We start from the raw sequence: 21121 nt of genomic DNA, 5'->3' as shown, positions 1-21121 counted from the left end.
GGAAGCAGCAGGTGAAGTTAGGAAAAATCACATCAGATACATGTACAATTAGCACGGGTGCCCCCCAAGGCTGTGTACTCTCACCACCTCTCTATACACTAATGACTGCATCTCAAACGATCCATCTGTTAAACTACTGAAGTTTGCAGATGATACAACAGTGATCGGACTCATTCGAGACAATGATGAATCCGCATACAGACGGGAAGTTGAACAACTATCCTTGTGGTGTGACCAGAACAATCTAGAACTGAACACACTCAAAACCGTAGAAATGGTGGTAGACTTTAACAGAAACCCTTCCACCCTTCCACCTTCCACAATACTAGACAACACAGTATCAACAGTAGAGACCTTCAAATTTCTAGGTTCTATCATATCTCAAGACCTAAAATGGTCACCTAACATCAAAAACATCATCAAAAAAGCACAACAAAGAATGTTCTTTCTGCGCCAGCACAGGAAGTTCAAACTGCCCAAGGAGCTCCTGATACAGTTCTACAGAGGAATCATTGAGTCTGTCATCTGCACCTCTATAACTGTCTGGTTTGGTGCTGCAACCCAATAGGATCGGCACAGACTTCAGAGAATAATCAGAACTGCAGAAAAAGCAATTGCTGCCAACCTGCCTTCCATTGAGGACCTGTATACTGCACGAGTCAAAAAGAGGGCGGGGAAAATATTCACTGACCCCTCACATCCTGGACACAAATTGTTTCAACACCTACCCTCAAAACATCGCTACAGAGCACTGCACACCAAGACAACTAGACACAAGAACAGTTTTTTCCGAACGACATCACTCTACTAAACAAATAATTCCCTCAACACTGTCAGACTTTCTACTAAATCTGCACTTCTATTTCTACTAGTTTTTCTCATCATTCCTATCACCCACTTCCTCCCATGTTGACTGTATGACTGTAACTTGTTGCTTATATCCTAAGATTTTTATTAATATTGCTTCTTCATTGCTTATTTGACCCCTATGACAATCATTAAGTGTCGTACTACATGATTCTTGACAAACGTATATTTTATTTTATGTACGCTGAGAGCATATGCACCAAGACAAATTCCTTGTGTGTCCAATCACACTTGGCCAATAAAAATTCTATTCTATTCAATTCAATTCAATTCAATTCTATTCTATTCTATTCTAGTGCTTCACTTAACTATGGCAAGAAAAGTTGTAAAATGGGGCAAAACTCACTTAACAACTGTCTCGCTCAGCAACAGAAATGCTAGGTTCAATTGTGGTTGTAAGTCAAGGACTACCTGTACATGGAAAGATACAGCATTAATCTGGGATACAGTGGTTTTACTTGCACATACTTGGCATGATACTATTTGAACCTGTGGGAAGTGGACAGGGTCTTTAGGAATGTGAGTTCAGCCACCTGCTCCCTAGATCCATCCCCTCCTGGCTTGTGAAAGTGGCTTAGGGGCTTTTGGGTAGTTTTTAACAGCAGTGAGTTCTTGAGGTGGAAGAGGTTGTTGTCGACCCTGAGGATGACATATGTGTAGCCGTGTTTCATTGAAGTAATTTCCTATTCTTTTTCTAAGCTTTTTCTGCAAGGAGGCTTCAGTCTTGCCACATCTTAGCAGTAGGAGGGGGGAGGTGTTGCAGGGGATGTTGTGGCAAGTCACTGGACAGTTGGACTGTGAGCTGATTAGAGAATGTGACTCGGGGGGGGGGGGGTTCAAATTTTTGCTTTTTACTGGGTGTAATTCCGGGGTTTGATCAGAGCTGGAATTACAGCAAGACCTTGCCAATATAATTTAATAATAATAATTTGTTAGATTTGTATGCCACCCTTCTCCAAGAACTCCGAGATAATAAACAGACTGAACATAACTGCCTTGGATTGATTGTTCATTCTGGGAACCTGTTCCTTCGCCTCTCAAGGAGACTCCAGGACTCCGAAATCCTCTTTTGGGGTATGGTGACTGAGAAGGTGATTGTACAGTAGCTTCAGAGGATCTTGGATGAAGGGAATTTTTCAGTCAGGGTTCAGACCTGGGTATGGTATGGCAATGGCACAGCTTGCCCTCTGGATGATTTCTGGCACAGGCAGGATAGTGGATACGGGTCCCTCTTTGCCTTATTTGAATTTCATCAGCTTTTGATGCCATCAACTGTGGTATTCTTCTGGAGTGACTCAGATGATTGGAGGTAGGTGGCACAATATTGTGATTCACATCACTCCAATGGGGTTAACCTCTGGCAAGTTAAGCAATGCTGTGGATGTCCTTCCCAGCGTCTGGAGGCTGTGACAATCTGGAAAGGGCACAACAAGCTTCAACAGATGGTGTGTGTAAGTACATTAATCCCTCACTACTTCACGGTTCATCTTTTGCAGATTTGCTACTTCACGGGTTTACAAAAGGGGCTTAAATTCATTAAATCCATTAAAATTTTTAAATCCATTAAAAATTCATAAAATTCTTCTACAGTACTACTGTATTCTATTAAAGAAACTGGTAGGATATCACATGTAGTTTCAGTTGAGAAACATTATAGAATGACTGTTTAATGCAAAGGGTGGGTTTTAAAAGTCCAAATACTTGTTAAATACATAAAAAAATATATTTCTTCTACTTCACAGAAATTCGTTTTTCATGGGTGGTCTTGTAACACATCCCCCGCAAAAAACGAGGGATCACTGTGTGTACCGGTATGCATCTGTATATGTGTATGTATATGTGCGTGTGTGTGCGTGCGTGTATATACTGTATGGATGTATGTATGTATGCGTGTGTGTGTGTGTGTGTGTGTATGCATGCATGCATGCATGTATGTATATCTTACATGCCCAAAACTACAATGCTTTAAGGCAATGCTTCTCAATTATTTTCTGTTACACCCATCCCCAGGAAGAAGCAAACATTTTCCGCCCCACCCATAACTCTTCGCCAGGAATATTGTTTGCAATATTCAGCACATTTTTGATGAAAAAACTCAAGCGGCTTATCAGCGTGATTGGGTTGTAATATGTTTAAGGGACGTCTTAATTTATTTGGCTTCATGCTGTCCGCTGCCAACATTTTTAGACACAGTAAACATACAGGTCTTTCCTTGTTTCCCACCATAGTCACAGTGAAGCCAAGCGCTACATATGCTTTGTCATGTTTCCTTGTCTTAGCTTTCATGAGACTTACATTTGTCTCATTACCTTTGTCTCTCTCCTCCTTTCTTTTCATCCCTGTTAAATATTTTTCCATGGTGTCTTTTAAGGGTTTGTTATCTGTATTTCATATCTCAAAAATGCCATTTTTACAAAAAATGGTCAGCTTTTTGCCATTTTTTTTGCAAACAGGGGTGTTTTTACCTTCCTCTATCCCCTAGGAGTACTCTGCAGGCTTCCTAAACTGTCTGTACATCCCATTTTTTGCAAAAATGAGACAAGGGGACATATGGGCTAGACTTCAGGAAACCAAAAATGGCTATATTCAGTGTATAAGATGCACTGACATTTCCACCCTCTTTTGCAGGGGCAAAAAGGTGCTTCTCATACTCCGAAAAATATGGTAGATGGTTCATCAGCTGAATCCAAATCTTATCTTGAAGATACTAAATGATACAGGCACTCAGAAATCCACAGCTATCACAGAAAAAACAATGCAAATCTTAGACAGATGACTCTACTTTGCTTCTACTTTCCCAGGCTTAGTTTGTTACAGAATGAAGAAATTGTGCTGATGACCTAGGAGACATTAATAATTAGTAATGTTATCATTTATGCAATATCAGCACGCTCATATTTTATATGCCCGAGGTCTTCCCATTTACTATCTTGTAGTTCACATTACCAGAAATCTCATACACACAAACACAAGGTGTGGAGATATTTCATTTGAAATCTTACACATCGTTTTCAACTACCATCAACAAAGCTTAAAGACAATTTGAAGTACAGAACTGATACCAACTGAAATAGAATTTTACATATCACTGATCTATGACAAACCACCTTCCCAGGCTGAAGGACATCAACAGCCGGCAGCTGATCTGAATGTATTTTACTGTAGGTTTGAACGGAAACTACAGCCATCAATCTCCACAACTCTCATCTCAGACACACCAACAACAGCCAGGCCTCCCACAACTGACCCAATACCATTGGGTTCACAACCCCTAGTGATCACAGAAAAGGAAGTGCAAGACCTATTTCACAGACAAAAAGGCAGGAAAAGCTCCAGGCCCAGACAAGATAACTCCTTCTTGCTTAAAAGTTTGTGCTAACCAATTGGCCCCCATCTTCACCCTTTGCTTCAAACCCTTTACTATCATTCCAGTGCCAAAGAAGCCCGCCATCAAGGAACTGAACAAGTACAGTTGCTCTAACATTTATAGTTATGAAAATCTTTGAAAGGCTAGTGCTGTCCCATTTGAAAACTATAATGGATCCATTGTTAGGCCCCCCTGCAATTTGCATACTGTGCAAACAGATTGACAGATGATGCTATTAATATGGCTCTGCACTACATCCTACAACATCTTGAGTCTCCAAAGACCTTCGCAAGGGTTCTCTTTGTAGACTTCAGTTCAGCATTCAATACCATCATTCCAGACCCTCTTCTAAATAAGCTGAACCAGCTAGCATTACATGAACACTTGTAAGTGGATCATAAGCTTCCTAACAAATAGTAGTAGCAGGTGAAGCTAAGCAGAATCACATCAGGTACCTGTACAATTAGCCCCCACACACCAAAGCTGTGTGCTCTCTCCACTTCTCTTCTTTCTATATACCAATGACTGCATCTCATGACCCATCTGTTGAACTAGTGTATTGAAGTTCGCAGATGACACAACAGTGATTGATCTCATTCGAGACAATGATGAATCCACATACAAATGGGATGTTGTACAACTAACTTTGTGGTACAACTGGAACAATTTAGAACGGAATGCACTCAAAACCATAGAAAAACCCACCCATATTTCCACCTCTTATAATACTAGACAATGAAGTATCAATAGTAGAGTTCTTCAAATTTCTAGGTTCTACCATATCGCAAGATCTAAAATAGACATCTAACATCAAAAACATTATAAAAAAGCACAACAAAGAATGTCCTTTCTGCACCAACTCAGGAAGCTCCAACTGCCCAAGGAGCTGCTGATTCAGTTTTACAGAGGAATCATTGAGTCTGTCATCTGCACTTCTATAACTGTCTGGTTTGGTTCTGCAACCCAACAAGACAGACACAGACTTCAGAGGATAATCTGAACTGCAGAAAAAACAATTGCTAACAACCTGCCTTCCACTGAGGACCTGTATACTGCATGATTCAAAAATAGGGCTGTGAAAATATTTATAGACACCTCACAAGCTAAACTGTTTTAACTCCTGCCCTCAAAACCACACTATAGAGCACTGCGCACCACAACACCTAGACAGAAGAACAGTTATTTCCTGAATGCCATCACTCTGCTAAAAGAATAATTCCCTCAATACTGCCAAACTATTTACAAAGTCTGCACTACTATGAATCGTCTCATTGTTCCCATCACCTATCTCCTCCTACTAATGACTTATGACTGAAACTTTGTTGCTCGTATCCTTACAATTTATATTGACTGGTTCCTAATATGATTTGATTGCTTACTTATACCCAGACTTTCATTAAGTGTTGTACCTTATAATTCTTTTCTTTTATGTACGCTAAGAGAATATGCATCATGACAAATTCCTTATGTGTCCAATCACCTTTGGCCAATAAAGAATTCTATTCTGTTCTGTTCTGTTTTGTTTTATTCTATTCTATTCTTGATTCTATTGAATCTGAATGAACTAACACTCTTCAGTGCTTTTTAGAAGAAAATAATTTTTATAATTTTTAAAATGTCCATTTTAAGTAATAACCATTTAGTAATTAAGCTTTAAACAAAGATAAGTTTCTATACATTTTCTGTAAAGAACCCACATGCTAATAAACAAATTATTGTGGAATATGGATCAAGGAAAACAATTAAACATTTTACAGGAAGTTAGGAATACAGCATAAAAAAAGAGAAACATAAAGTTCATCATTACATTGCTAGCTACTACCAAAGCAAACCACTTTACAATTCATCCAAAACCCAAATATTTATCATAGTGTGGAACTATAAACAATATATACTGAAGAAAACCACCTTCCTAATTTACAAACATACCCTCACACTAGCCTACCAAGAGTCCAGTGATACAGAAATTTAATTCACCTTGGTAAACTGGTGCGTCCAGCGTCCAGTGTCAGATCCGTGTGTACCATCTCCTGTTTCAGTTCTCCAATTTCTGAAGCAATTGTGTCAATTAGCTTGAAGGACAAAAGCAATATGACATCAGAAAATGGAACGTGTAGAAATAAAAGAATGGACAAGATGAGTCACTTAGGATTACAACTCATTTCACCCTGCCCAATTCTGACTTCCTGTTCTTAAGAGGAACCAAGATAATGAAGCATTTATTTCATTCAGTCACATATAAAATCAGTTTGTAGTGAACATACCTATTCCTCCTCCTCTTTTCCCTAAAACACTTACCCATGAAGTTGGTTGGGCTCAGAAAGAAGACTGGCCCAGTTGGGCTTCATGCCTAAGGCAGAACTAGAACTTACAGTCTCCCAATTTTTATCCTGGTGCCTTAACTACTAAACCAAAACCATTAAATAAATGATTTGTAAAATTTTGTTTAAGATTTGTATTGTTACTGAACTGGTACTGGAAGAGAGAGAAAAAATATGCAAACAACAAAAAGAATACAGTGTTCCCTCGATTTTCACGGGGGATGCGTTCCAAGACCGCCTGCGAAAGTCGAATTTCCACAAAGTAGAGATGCGGAAGTAAATACACTATTTTTGGCTATAAACAGTATCACAAGCCTTCCCTTAACACTTTAAACCTCTAAATTGCAATTTCCCATTCCCTTAGCAACCATTTAGATTATTACTCACAATGTTTATTTATTAAAGTTTATTAAAAAAATATTTATTAAAGGCAGACGAAAGTTTGGCGATGACATGACATCATCGGGCAGAAAAACCGTGGTATAGGGGAAAAAACCGTGAAATATTTTTTAATTAATATTTTTGAAAAACCATGGTATAGATTTTCCGTGAAGTTCGAACCTGCGAAAATCGAGGGAACACTGTATAAATAAAAGAAATACATATAAATTTAAATTTTGATCACACAGAATATCATTTTCCATACATTGTTAAAGAACCCATGCATAAAGAAGAGAGTGGACAAATATCAATAATCCAAGATCATAAAATCAGGGTGTCTTTCCATTGTAAAGAGGATTATTATTATTATTTTGCTAAGACCCATCTTGATGCTTTTACGTCTCTTCACGTGAGGATACATTCCAAAATTCAGATATATAATTCAAAAACAAATCTCTAAACTCTGTTATGTCTCCTAAAACCATACAAACGAACATGGAAATTAAATAAAAATGGAACAATAGATGACAAGCTTTCATACAGATCATTTATATAAGTTTTCCCTCCATTGGTTTAGACACTTTCATTTTAAGAAATTCTGTATGATTGAAAGATACTTGTATTCCATTAATGTAAATTAGAATTATTGAAATGAAGCACTTAATTTCTCAGGGATTTAAATAACAACCCAATTTCTTTGAAACACTGAGTTTTAAGAAGCAATTAACAATGAGTTGAATAGTACACTAGTAATAGTATATTTATAAATAAATCATATTATAGATTTTCAAATATTACCATATTTTTCTGCGTACAAGACACACTGGAGTATAAGACGCACCTTAGTTGTTGGAGAGGAAAATGGGGGAGGAATCTGCCTATCAGGTGTTCATCTGGCTAGCATCCTTAGTTTGGTCAGCTTCAGCACATTATTTTATCCCCTGATTTGGGCTGGAGAAAAACTTATTCGGAGCAAGTAGCAATGAAAAAAAGCCTGCAGAGACTTAGGGCTGGAAAAAATGTGCTAGTGTTTGGAGGCTGTCAGGGTCTGGATGGGTGTTAATAGGCTCAGACTCAACCCCGACAAGACAGAGTGGCTGTGGGTTCTACCTCCCAGGGACAATGCCAACTGTCCGTCTAATATCCAGGAGGGGGAGTCTTTGGGCATCCTCCTTGATTCACAGCTGAGCTTAGAAGACATCTCTCGGCTGTGGCAAGGGGGGTGTTCGCATGGGTGCACCTTGTGCGCCAGTTGCAGCCTATATGAACAGGGAGTCACTTCTCACAGTCATTCACCCCCATACCACCTTGAGGTTCAATTACTGCAATGCTCTCTACATGGGACTGCCTTGGAACAGTGTTCGGAGACTGCAAATTGTGCAAAATGCAGCCACACGAGCTACAGTGGGGGGCTACCAAGATCTGCCCACATTTCAACATCACTCTGTGAGCTGCACTGGTTGCCAACTGGTCTCTGGGCCCAATTCAAAGTGCTGGTTATGCACATAATCACTGCCACAAGAATTACATATGTTCAAAACTGGAAAAATCAAGAAATCCTGTCAGAAAAGCAAATAATAGAAAAAAATCTATAGGTGCGCAGAGATGGATGAGATGACAAGAGACATCAAAGGCACGAAAGCAGATAAAAAAAACAAACTTTGGGATAAATGGTACAACTGGTTTCAGAAGAGAATAATTTAAAGAGATGACAAGAGATCAAAACATATTTAGATAATAACAGATGAAATATACAAATATAAAAGTTTAATAAATGAAATTCATTTTATCTCTTTATTGATGAAAGTAAATAACCAAATCAGAAACTGTTGCATATTGATTCAGAAATGGGTTATGATCTGCATATGTATATGTTTTTTCTTTTTATTATATTGGAAAATTTAAATAAAGTTAAAAAACAAACAAACCACTAAGGCAGAAACTCATCCACCCCAAAGATGAAACAGACAAAAATTGAGCAATGCGATATATGCAATACAATGCAGTGAGACATATGCAGATCTGTACATTGGTGAAATAAAACCACCACTTCACAAGTCCATGGCTCAACACCCATCAAGACAAGATTCAGCAGTCCATTTACATTTGGACTACAGTCATTCTGTAGTCCATGGGGTCATGAAGGACATGACTAAACCACACTAAAAGAAAATAAAATCTTACTACTTTGAAAAGATAACAGTTTAAAGAGATAAAATTTTGAAGAGATATTAAATTTCAGATTGTGAAGTTAATTAGAACTCACTGTAATGCAAAATTTAAATCTTCTGTCCCAGCTATGATCTCAATAAAAATTTCAAATAAAAGCAGCAAACCAGTGGTAGGTTCCTACCGGTGCAGTCCAGTGCTCCACTTTGGTAGCGACCCACCAATTGTGCAATTCTGGCATGTCTTTGCCGGTCTGTGCATGCCGCTATCTTTTTAAATATAATTTTCTGCTATTTTCGGTTCTCTGAGCATGCGCAGAAGAAAAATCATCCCTTTGTGCATGCGTACAAGCAAAGTCGTGCTGGAGATGCTCGCGTGTATGAGAGTGTAGTGAGTGCACACGCGAAACATTGCGATGCATACATAGCACACCGGTAGGAAAAGATGAGCAACCTGCCCCGAAGCAAACTGGTCCGTAATGAAATTCTGAAATTCATAAACAACCAATGTCTTTATTAGGATAAATAAGTGAACAAGTTTTGAGTCCTTTGAAGTTCATTCTTTTGTCATATTCTGGATTCTGAGCAAGTAAAACTAAGCCTGCTTTCCCCTTAGAACAAAAGAGTCGATGGATTCACATCAGCTTCCCTTTCAAAATATATTGCTTCACAATTCTGTCCACCAGGAGGAACCACACTACATCACTAAACAGAAAATATCAGCAGTATTTCAATCAATATCTTCAATAAACTCAGTTCATAATATAAGTAGTGATTTTATATATACTTCTATATATTTTCTTCTATAGACTTATGTAGTCAGACGCATGTGTAATATAAATCATCATTTTGATAGTTATTTATACTTGCTTTCCTGTGAATTCACGGAGCTTGAAATTCATGAAATGTTCTCCCTTCCCTCCCCTTCCCATTCCACTATCAACTAAGTCAAAGACTTTGAAATCCAACAGCAAGTTGGAAAACAATAGTTTAAGATCTATTTTCAAATAACAAGATCAAAAACAATGCTTGGATTTTTAAAATGTATTCCTAACATACAATATGGGTATACAAAGTATAATTTCATTTTATTATTAGAGATGGCACATCTGTTATGAGTAAACAAGCTGATGTTTGTCTACAAACTAATATGCTTTGGGGGGATTGTATAGAAAGGCTTGTATCATAGCTAGAAATTGGGGATTAGAAGTGTTCTATACTTCTGAACAATATAAATCAATTCTTACATTGGCAAGAAATGCACAGTAGGATCTCTTGGAACCGGTGCTTTTCAGCTCATAATTAATACATCCTGTTGATGGCACTCCCAAAATACACAGCCCAAAATAATTTCCATTACACAGACAATACTTTTTTTTCATAATAAAAAAGAAATAGTTAGACACACCAATCAACAACTTTAAAGATGTAATATTTACAAAAGAAGTCAACAGCAAAAACTTAACTTTCCTGGATATCTTCATCAGCAGAGGAAACAATGGCAGGGTAAAATCACAAGCATACTAAAAAATAAGTAGATTACCTATGGAAAATTTTCCAGTCTAATAGAAATCCTGTAACTTTATTAAAAAGTGCTTACCTATATACCCTATTGCAGCTATGGTGAACCTTTTTTTTCCTCAGGCGCCAAAAGCAAAGCAACAACTCACCTGCCTCAAGGGGAATTCAATATAAATATGATTCAGACAAGGAAATGCACATGCAATGGTCCAAACTCCAAAAGAAGTAGATTACCTATGGAAAATCTTCTAGGGATGAAAATATCCAAATCAAGTTCCTGATTCAATGTATTTTCATCTCCTTTAAAGGATAAGTCATCCATCAGATCTATTTGTATTGCATCTAATTTATTCAGAAACATCCATTGCAGCTCCTTCTTGTTTTACAACTTCACAAGAACACATTGTCAGCATTATCAAGCATCTGCATCCATTGTCCAAAAACTTTGCTGAAAAGTATTCAAAATTTTACACTAAGGATTTTTACTCTTTCTTTATACTATCTCTAATGTCTAGTTATCGGTTTATAAGGGCTTTTTTCATTAAAAAAATGAAAACAATCTCCATTGTTACATTGCAAGTACTGTATCTTCTAAATAATTCAAAGCTGTAATTCCAAATTCCACCGGCCCCTTAATCCATTATTAAATTTCCAAAATCCATATACTAAATACCCTTTTGCTGCATAATCTCAAAAAACCTCATATATTTTTAAACTTCCAAAATCAAAGTTGCCTTTTAAGAAGGGGGAAACTCATCTGATGAATACAATAGAACTGTGAGGGCGAATCTATGGCACATGTGCCAAAGGTGGCACGAAAGCTCCACAGCACATGCACAGCCGCCTCCTGTAGGCTATCTCTCGGGTCTTGGCCGAGAGATACATGTGCATGCGTGGGGGTCATGTATGCATATGTGGGCAAGTGGTCAAGCACACGTGTGCAGGGGTGCGGTGGCACCCTCCGCCACCTGTTTTTAGTTCCAGAAGGCTTCAGGGAACTCTGATAGTACCAAAATGGGGCAGGAAGGGATGTAGTGCCAAGGATGGGTGGGTCAGGGCTCCCTCCTTACCCGAGAGGATTTTTTGCATGGGCCCAGGCCTCCGGTGGAAGCTTCTTCTTTAAAAGAGTGGGGTCCTCCTCCAAGCAGCCTGGCCTTCCCCTTGTCCCTCTCCTCTTTTAAAGGAGTCTTCTAATGCTTTTCCAAACCAGGGGAGACATCCCACCAACATCACACACATCTAGCCCCAACAACCTCACACATATCCAGGCAGGGGTGTTGCCCCTGGCTTGGAAAAGTGTCTCCCACAGCTAGGAAAATTGCTCTTGGTTGTGCACAGTCTTTTAAAAGACGAGCGGGACAAAGGGGAGGTAAGGTTGCTTGGAGTAGGAACCCCCCCCCCCCTTTTAAAGAAGAGGCTTCCTTCCTTCCCTGCCAGAGGCTGGTGCGGATCTGCCTTGGCCGCTGGCTCTTTGGCTTCGCTTTGGGTCCATCTCTGGGGAACTGGGGAGCTTTGGGGATGAGAGGAGCGAAGACCAGGACACCTCCTTTCTCCTTGCCCACCTGGAAGCCGTTCTTGCCAAGGGGGATGGCATTGGCATTGGGATGTTCTCCTCCAAAACATTCGGGGGCAGAGGGGATGAGCTCTGGCCCCTAACTTCAACAGGAGAGGGAGCAATGTTTGAAGGGGAGTCGGGCAGGACTTGCTTCATGATGGATCCCAAAGGAATGGGAAGCTTTGGAGTCCTCCAGAGCACTTCATCACACATGGAGTGGCAGAGAAGAGGAGGGGGAGGATTTAGTGAAGTAGCAGAAATGTCTCACATTAAACCAGGGATTCCTACCAAATTCAGTCTTCTCGGTCGAGCGGCTTCTTGCATGACCCCAGGTCTTTGGTGGGGAGGGAAGGAAGTTTCTTCTCTAAAACAGGAGAGGGGGCCTCCTTCAAGCAGCTTGCCTCCCCCTTATCCCCATTCTCTTTTAAAGGATCATGGCACCACCAAGAGCAACTTTCCAAGTCGGGGGAGACACTTTTCCAAGCCAGTGGAGACACCCCTGCCTGGGGGAGGTGATCTGGGGGCAGTGTTTCAACTTCCCAGGCAGGGAGTTGCTGATACAGATCTGCCTTGGCCGCTGGTGATTTGGCTTTGCTGGTTCCCTATGGAGAGCTGGTGAGTGGAGGAACATGTGTGTCTCTGGCCCCATCGCCCAGGCCAGGAACTTTTCTGGACTTTGGGTATGCTGAGGGGGCGGAGGCAGGGGGATCCACCTCTGGGACTTTTTCCAAGCCAGGGGAGACATCCTTGTCTTGGGGGATGATGTGTGCGTGGGGGTGTTGCCTGGCCGTTTTTGCTGCCACTATCCCCTCACCCTTGGCGATGGGTGTTATCACACTTCTTCTTCACCAGCACTGACAGGAGCAGTGTGGCAGGAGCTTTCCATCCTACCCACTAGAGAAGCTACCGGCGGTGAGGTGAGCTGTCCCAGGAGGACTGGAGGAGAGCATAGTTCCTCCTCACGTATGGAGAACCACCGGCCAGGAAGTAGCCGTGGTAAGATGTGCACCAGCCAGAAAGCAGGAACAGGTGCACTAGCTTGATCCAGGAGGGTTTCTAGGCCCAAAATAGAGCATGGGGGGACGTGCATGTACATTGCGGGGCACATGTGGGGCACACATCTGCAGGTGGGGTGTGCATTGCATTATGGGTGCCGGCAGACACGTGCACTCACACACTTTTGGCACCCAACAACAAAATTGTTTCCGGTCACAATTCAAAGTGTTGGTTATGACCTATAAAGCCCTTCATGGCACCGGACCAGATTATCTCAGGAACCACCTTCTGCTGCATGAATCCCAGCGACCAGTTGGGTCACACAGAGTGGGTCTTCTCCGGGTCCCGTCAACTAAACAATGCTGCTTGGCGGGACCCAGGGGAAGAGCCTTCTCTGTGGCGGCCCTGGCCCTCTGGAACCAACTCCCCCCAGAGATTAGAATAACCCCCACCCTCCTTGCCTTTCGTAAGCTACTTAAAACCCACCTCTGCCTTCAGGAATGGGGGAATTGAGATCCTCTTTCCCCCTAGGCCTTTACAATTTTATGCATGGTATGTCTGTATGTACATTTGGTTTTTATAATAATGGGTTTTTAATCGTTTTTAGTATTGGATTATTATTATATGCTGTCTTATTATTGCTGTTAGCCGCCCCGAGTCCCCGGAAAGGGGCGGCATACAAATCCAATCAATCAATCAATCAATAAATAAATGAATAGGTTTTCCATCACTGCAACAGAATCTTGATGTCAGCCTCCATGCTGCCTGCTTGCTTCAGGTGCCATAGAAATGTGGGGAGGAGTGCATATATAATTCTAGCCGCAGTTAGTATGTGTATAATTAAATATAAAATTTCTTTCTTATAGGTCTGATTAGTAATTCCTAATAAATAGAATTCCGGGGTGTTTTCTATATCCTGCTTTACTGTTTCTTTTATTATTTTCTCTATCATCTTCCAGTATGTTTTAGCTTTACCACATGTCCACCATTGATGATAGTAGGTTCCTATTTCCTTCTTACATTTCCAACACAATGGAGATGTTTTGGGAAACATTTTTGTTATCCTGTTTGGTGGGAGATGCCACCTATAAAACATTTTAATTTGATTTTCTTTTAATGATACTGATTTAGTCATTTTCCAGTTATTAGTCCAAACTTTCTCCCATGTATCGATATCTATTTCCTTGTCAATATTTCTGCACCATCTTATCATATTGTCTTTTAAGGTCAATTCTATATTTTTGTGTGCAATGAGGAATTTATATATTTTACCTATTGTTTTTGTTTGGTTAATAGTAATTAAATTGCTTAGCAAGTTTTTACTTTTATTAAAAATATAGAGGGTTTTATCCTTCTGATATCTAGATCGGATCTGGGCATAGTGCCACCAATCTATTGTTATCCCTTCTTCTTGTAATTTAATCCTGGATTTTAGCTTCATCTGGTCATTTAATAATTCTTTATATCTAAAAAAAATTTTCTTGTCTTTTATAGACTTCGGATGTGTTATTGCTTCTAAGGGGGCAAGCCATTCTGGAATATTTAAAAAGTGATTTTTCCTTATATCTTTCCAGACCTCTAATAGATACTTCCTTAATGTATGTCTTTTAAAATATGAGTGGTTTTTCTCCTTGTCATACCATATAAATGCATGCCATCCGAGCATAAGATCATGTCCTTCTAGGTTTAATATTCTTTTATTCTCTAGAGTTATCCAATCTCTAATCCATGTTAAGGCAGCCGCCTGATAATATAATTTCCAATTTGGAAGACCAAATCCTCCTCTTTCTTTAATATCTTCTAGACAGTTTATTTTTATCCTTGCTTTTTTCCCTTGCCATAAATTTTTTTTAACTATATTTGTTAAAGTTTTGAAGAAGATTCCCCCTGGATTTATTGGGATTACCTGGAAGAGAAATAAAACCTAAGGTAAAATATTCATCTTAATTGTTGCAACTCTTCCTAAAAAAGATATTTTCAAGTTATTCCACATTGCTAAATCTTTTTTAATTTCTGTTAATAATTTTATGTAGTTATCATTTTTTAATGTTATTGTTTTAGCTGTTAGGCATATTCCTAAGTATTTTACTTTTTTAACAATCTTTATTCCAGAAATACTTTCTAGTTTGGTTTCTTGTGTTTTGCTCATATTTTTAGTTAGAAAATGTGTTTTACTTTTATTTATCTTTAAACCTGCTACCTTTCCGTATTGTTCTATAGCTTGCATTAGTGTAGGGACTGTTGTTATCGGTTCTTCAATTATGAACGTTAAGTCGTCTGCAAAGGCTTGAACTTTGTAAGTTTCATCTCCTACAGTTAGACCTTTTATTTTAGAGTCTGTTCTTATTTTAATTAATAGAGTCTCCAGAACCATAATAAATAACAATGGTGATATAGGGCAACCTTGGCGAACTCCCCTATTTATCTCAAGTATTGGTAATTGATTATTATTCAATATTATATTTGTTGTTTGTTTTGAATAAATAGTATCTATTAAATTAACAAATTTTGGGCCAAATCTCATTTTGTTTAGTTGCATTTTTATAAATATCCAGTTGACGTTGTCAAAGGCCTTTTGGGCATCTAAGAACATTAGGGATGCTGTCTTACCTGGATGTTGTTCATAGTATTCTAATGTGTTTATGACTGTTCTGAGGTTATTTTTAATTTGTCTACCTGGTAAAAACCCATTTTGGTCTTGATGTATTATTCCATTTATAACTCTTTTAAGTCTGTCTGCATAAATAGCAATAAATATCTTGTAGTCTACATTTAATAATGATATAGGCCTGTAATTTTTGATTTTTTCTGGCTCTGTACCCGGTTTGTGTATTAAAGTTGTTAATGATTCTGACCAAGATTTAGGAATTTTACCCTCGAATCTACATTCATTGAAAATTTCTAACATATTATTTCTTATTGTTTCATTTTCTGTTTTATACCATTCTGCCGGTATGGCGTCTGGGCCCGTGGCCTTATTATTTTTCTGTTTTTTAATTGTTATTAGGAGTTCTTCCATTGTTATTGGTCCATCCATAGTGGCCTGTTGGTCTTCTGTTATTTGTGGTAATTTTGAAAATTGTAAATAGTTAAAAACTTCATCCTCACCAATATTATCTTTTGCATATAAATCTTTATAAAAGTTATACACAATGGCTGCCTTTCCTTCTGTATCATATTTTATTGTGCCATCTTTATCTTCTAGTTTTTTAATTAGTTTTGATTGCCTCTGTTTTCTAAGTTTATATGCTAACCATCTGCCTGGTTTGTTTGCATGTTCAAAATAATGTTGCTTTGCTCTTTTAATTTTTTCAGTTATCTGGTTTTGTTCTATAATTCTAATTTTATGTTTGATTACATTTATTTATGTTTTTAAGTCTCTATTCTTTGTATGCTGCTGTGATAAAATTCTAATTGTTTTAATTCATTTATTAATTGTACATACTTTAATTTGTTTTCCTTATTATATTTTGCTGTATAGGATATTGTTAATCCTCTTATATAAGCTTTAACTGTGTCCCATAAATTTTGTGGAGTAGTGTCTGAATTTTTATTAATTTCAAAAAATGTTTTTAATTCTTTTTCAATCCAATCCTTGTATTTCTTATCATTTAAAATGTTTCTATTCATCCGCCAGTTATTCTGTTTATTATTAATTCTCATAAAAACTACTACTGGATTGTGGTCGGCCCATGTATTGACATCTATCTCGACCTCTTTTATTTGTTCTGCAATAATTTTTGGTGCCCATACCATGTCTATTCTTGTCCAAATTTTGTGGGGGTTGGAGTAGAAGGTATACTGTCTCTTGTGAGGGTATCTTTCCCTCCAAATATCATTTAATAATAGTTCCGCTTTCATTTTTTGAAAAGTACTAGGTAGTAAATTCTTTCTTGTTTTTTATTTTTTTTACTTTTGTTGTTGCCTCCCCTCCCCCCCTGAATGGTCTAATTGTCTATTTGCAATAGCATTAAAATCACCAATTATTAATACATTTTCAATAGCTAATTCTATTATTATTTGATGTAATTTTTTATAAAATGTCATTTGATCTTCATTAGGGGCATAAATAGAAACAATAACTAGAGGTCTAGGTTCAATGTCAACTTGTACAATCAATATTCTACCTTCATTATCCTTAAATATTTGTTTGGAATTTATAGAGTTCTCAACATACATCACTACTCCTCTTTTTTTTGATCTGCTAATGCAGCATACATTTTTCCAATTTTGGGATTCAATAGTAATTTTTGGTAACTTTTTTTAATATGCACTTCTTGTAATATTGCAATTTGAGCATTTTGATTTCTGATTTTAGAAAAGATTTGTTTCCTTTTCCTTGGTTCATTAAGTCCATTAACATTTACGGAAAAGATTTTTAAGTCTTTACTTATTGTCATTTAGTGGGTTTCTTGGTTTCTCGCTGAGGTTGAACTCTTCTAGCACCTTGGTCCTGCTCGACTATCTGAGCGGTAGCCCCCAGGTCTTCTTCCTGTTGGATTGCTGGTTTTTCCACTGGTTGCTGTTGTACTGGTTGTTGTTGAGCCACTTGTTGCTTGGCTGCATGGTCCAGTTGGCTGATACCACTATTTTCAAAAAAATACATGGCTTGATCTATATTTTCCAATTTGTATCTTGTAGAACGCCAAGTCAGAGATAGTCCTTGTCGAATGAGCCAACGAAAAGTTATATTTTCTTTAATCAAAATTCTAGTTAGGAAATGATAGTCTCTTCTGCTTTCTCTGACACTTCTTGGAACTTGTTTTAATATTTTTATTTCAAGTCCTTTATGTTGCAGTTTGGAGTTTCTTGCCCAGTGGAGTATGTCATCTCGCAAAGCTTTTCTTGTAAACTTGATGTGTATCTCTCTCGGAAGATTGTGGTGACGAATGTAGCTATTCGAAGTTCTGAAAACTTCATCGATTTCTTTCAATAGTTCTGTGGGATCCTCTTGGAGTATTCCTCCAATAGTTTCAGCCATAGTCATTTTTAAATCTTCATCTTTTTCTTCTTTTATATTCTGAAATCGTAGCCCATACGAAGCACGTTGCATCTCCAACTGAGTGATTGATTCATCATATCTTCTGTATCGTGCATCAGCTCTGCCTTCGAGGTAGTCCATTCTTTTTTCGGTTTTATCAGACTTCTCTTCAACTTTTTTAACACGATCTTCACTTTCTTGTAGTGTTTGTTGTATCTCCTTTATCTGATCTTTCATTTCTCCCATGTCAGCTTTCAGTTCAGCCATCTCCGTTTTAAATTCTGCCAACTCAGATTTTATAGCTTCTCTTTGTTGTGTTGCGTCCTCTTTTATAGCCTCTCGTTGTTGAGTTGCATCTTCTTGAGATTTAAACATAAAGTCTTTCAATGTATTCAAAGTTTCTTGTATTGTTGCAAAATTGGACTGCATTGTTTTATCTTTGTCTTTGTCTTTCTCCTTAGTAGACATAGTTACTGATAACACCTGGTGCGTCGGGGAAGGATGCGGTGACCCTTGTGGGGAAGAAATTGCTGCTGTAGTTTGTTTTTTAACTGTTTTAACGTAGGTTGAGGTGCTTGACATTCTCAAATTTGAATCCACTATTTAAAATTTAAAATTACTTTCAATTTATATGTGGTGAAAGGAAAAGAATTCCTATAAATTCCAAACCTGTTCAATTTGCCTTGTTTGCAATTTCCCTTAAAATATAACAATATATCAATCCAATTACTAACAAAATTCAAAATGTATTGTTATTTTTAAAACTTTAGATAGGCAATACCAAAAAAGCCAGGTGTAAAACTTTTAAAAATAAGAAAGAAGAAAAAAAGAAGGAGAAATAATCTGGAAAGAGGACAGAATGAATGAAGAAAAATAACTATTCATAAAGGGAAAGAAAGAACATAGAAAGGGAAAAATATAGGAGGGAAAGAAGAGGGAGAGAGAAGAGAGAGGAGAAAGATAAGAAAATGAGTAAAGGGAATTATTCTAGGAGGGAGAAAAAAGGAAGGAGGTGGTATTTTAATTCCACTGAAAAAGAGCAGGAAACCAAGGTTTATTAACAACGCATATGTTTCAAATCAATTTTCTTTTAGAAATAACACTACACAGGAAAAGGAAAAAAAAAACACCCAAAGGAGACCAGGAAAGGAAATAGTTATTCTGAAACACAAAATATCAATATTGTATACTTATATTCTTCTTATGAGTCGAATGATTATACTGGTGAAGAAAGGTTGTAAATCCAAATGTCAAAGAATAAAGTTCTATTTAGCTCCAATTTCAGGTTCAAAAGCAAAGTCAAATTAAAAGTTTTTGTTTATTTAAAATGGAGTCAGTTTATTTTCCTAATCCAAGACAAATGTAGACAGGCAAATCTTAAAATGGAATCAGGTTAAGTTTCGTGCACCAAGGCAGATGTTAGGAAGATCTCAGCAAGTAATCCAGAAACGATCAGCAAGTAATCCAAATACGATGATCCAGAAGTAAATAATCCAGAGGAAAGGCTGAATAAACTCTTTTTGGTTTAATATTTCAATTCCTTTTATTTTCCATTTATTTTCAAGTTATTGTGTTATTTCGTTGTTATATAGAAGAAAACGGCAAAATGGGGAAAAAGGCAGCAAGGATGTGTTCCTCCGCTGTCAAAGTTAAAGCCCGGAACACAATATTTTTGACGGTCTAAAAAGTACAAATTCCAATCATCGTTGCAGGTTACCTTTAGAAGTTCAAATCTTTTCTATAATCATATCAAATTTAAATTGTTTTGTTAATCCATCGAAAGAAAAAATGTTTTTTAAGTTCCAAAGTTCAAGATGGAAAAAACGAAAGTGAAAAAATTAGATTCGGCTGTTATTTGCGGATGAATACAAATTGTCCAGAAACTTTCACCTTCGCCTTGTTAAGAAAAAAAAAACTTTCACTTGAAACTTTTACTGTGATCAAATCTTCTGTTTTTACACATGAAACGAAAAAAATTTTTACCTTAGGTTTTCTTGTCTGCTGTATTCCTTTTCAGTCAAATAGATTGCAATAGTTTCACTTTCTATAACTTTCTCTTGCTTCCCGCTAGGTTTGGAGAGAATGCACTGGCCGAATCCTCCTAAGAAAGGAGGATCGGTTCTCCCTTCTCCGAAGCTGCGGGCCGAACCGCTGTCTCCGGAGCTTCAGCAACGGCTCCTCGGACAGAGGGGAGCCCCCTGTTCTAGGATCGGGCCATCCGGACCCGATCCGATCGCAATTAGCGACCTTCGGAGGGGTAGAAGGAGTCTCGGGGCAGAGCCCTGCCAGAGGAGACTCCGCTGCGGTCTCTTCCAGTCCGGAAGTCCATATGCGCAAAATTGGAAGGGGGAAGAAATCCCCAAGGAAGAAGAAGTCATAGCAAAAATATTAGATTGCGCTGAAATGGATATGATCACAAGACGTTTAAATGATCAAGAAGATACTAAGTTCTATGAAACATGGTACAACGTTTATAAATGGATAGATAAGAAAAAATAAGATATATAAATTTATTTTTAGTTAATTTCTTGTATTTGTTTTTACCTGGGTAATAACAATGTTAACATTAGTTTAAACATACCGTTTGATGATTATGGTACAATTAGTTTATGTATAAGTAACATAGTAAGAATTTTGGTTTATATACATATATTAGTAAAAATTTGGAAAATTCTAACCCAAATATACTAGACTTTTTAATATTCAATATATATTTAACTATGTATTCTTTTTCTGTATTTGAATTTATACTTTCAAGATAAGCGGGGGAAATGTACCCCCACTTTATGTTTAATGTTTGTATGTGTGTTCGTCTATTTTAAGAAAAAATAATTAAAAATACTTTTTTAAAAAAAAAAGAAATGTGGGGAGGAGTGAAGGTTAGGTGTTTGGGAGGGGATGGGGAAGCTGTGCTGGAGTTGTTTCTTCATGTGTCTGATTAGGGGTTTAAGGAGGAAAGTTCTC

The 21121-nt window shown here is 37.7% G+C and overlaps 1 protein-coding gene across 4 annotated transcripts in view; it reads right to left on the bottom strand.

Moving 5' to 3' along the window:
* The window catches only part of RIN2 (Ras and Rab interactor 2), a 77554-nt gene that overhangs the window by 33403 nt on the left and 23030 nt on the right, over positions 1-21121 (bottom strand). For 3 of the 4 annotated variants that reach the window (XM_070746998.1, XM_070746995.1, XM_070746996.1), the window contains exon 3: positions 6212-6306. Coding sequence is in view for 3 of the 4 variants with exons in the window: in XM_070746995.1 (XP_070603096.1) it covers positions 6212-6306 (95 nt within the window). In the remaining variant the exon portion in view is untranslated. Of the gene's footprint in view, positions 1-2020; positions 2189-6211; positions 6307-21121 lie in introns of those variants that run through there. The other variant, XM_070746997.1, reaches the window with a different exon arrangement.

The sequence above is a fragment of the Erythrolamprus reginae genome, chromosome 3 (assembly GCF_031021105.1).
Source record: "Erythrolamprus reginae isolate rEryReg1 chromosome 3, rEryReg1.hap1, whole genome shotgun sequence".
Classification (NCBI taxonomy): Eukaryota; Metazoa; Chordata; class Lepidosauria; order Squamata; family Dipsadidae; genus Erythrolamprus; species Erythrolamprus reginae.
Note: the sequence above shows the minus strand (reverse complement) of the source record. Positions and strands in the feature narration are given on the sequence as shown.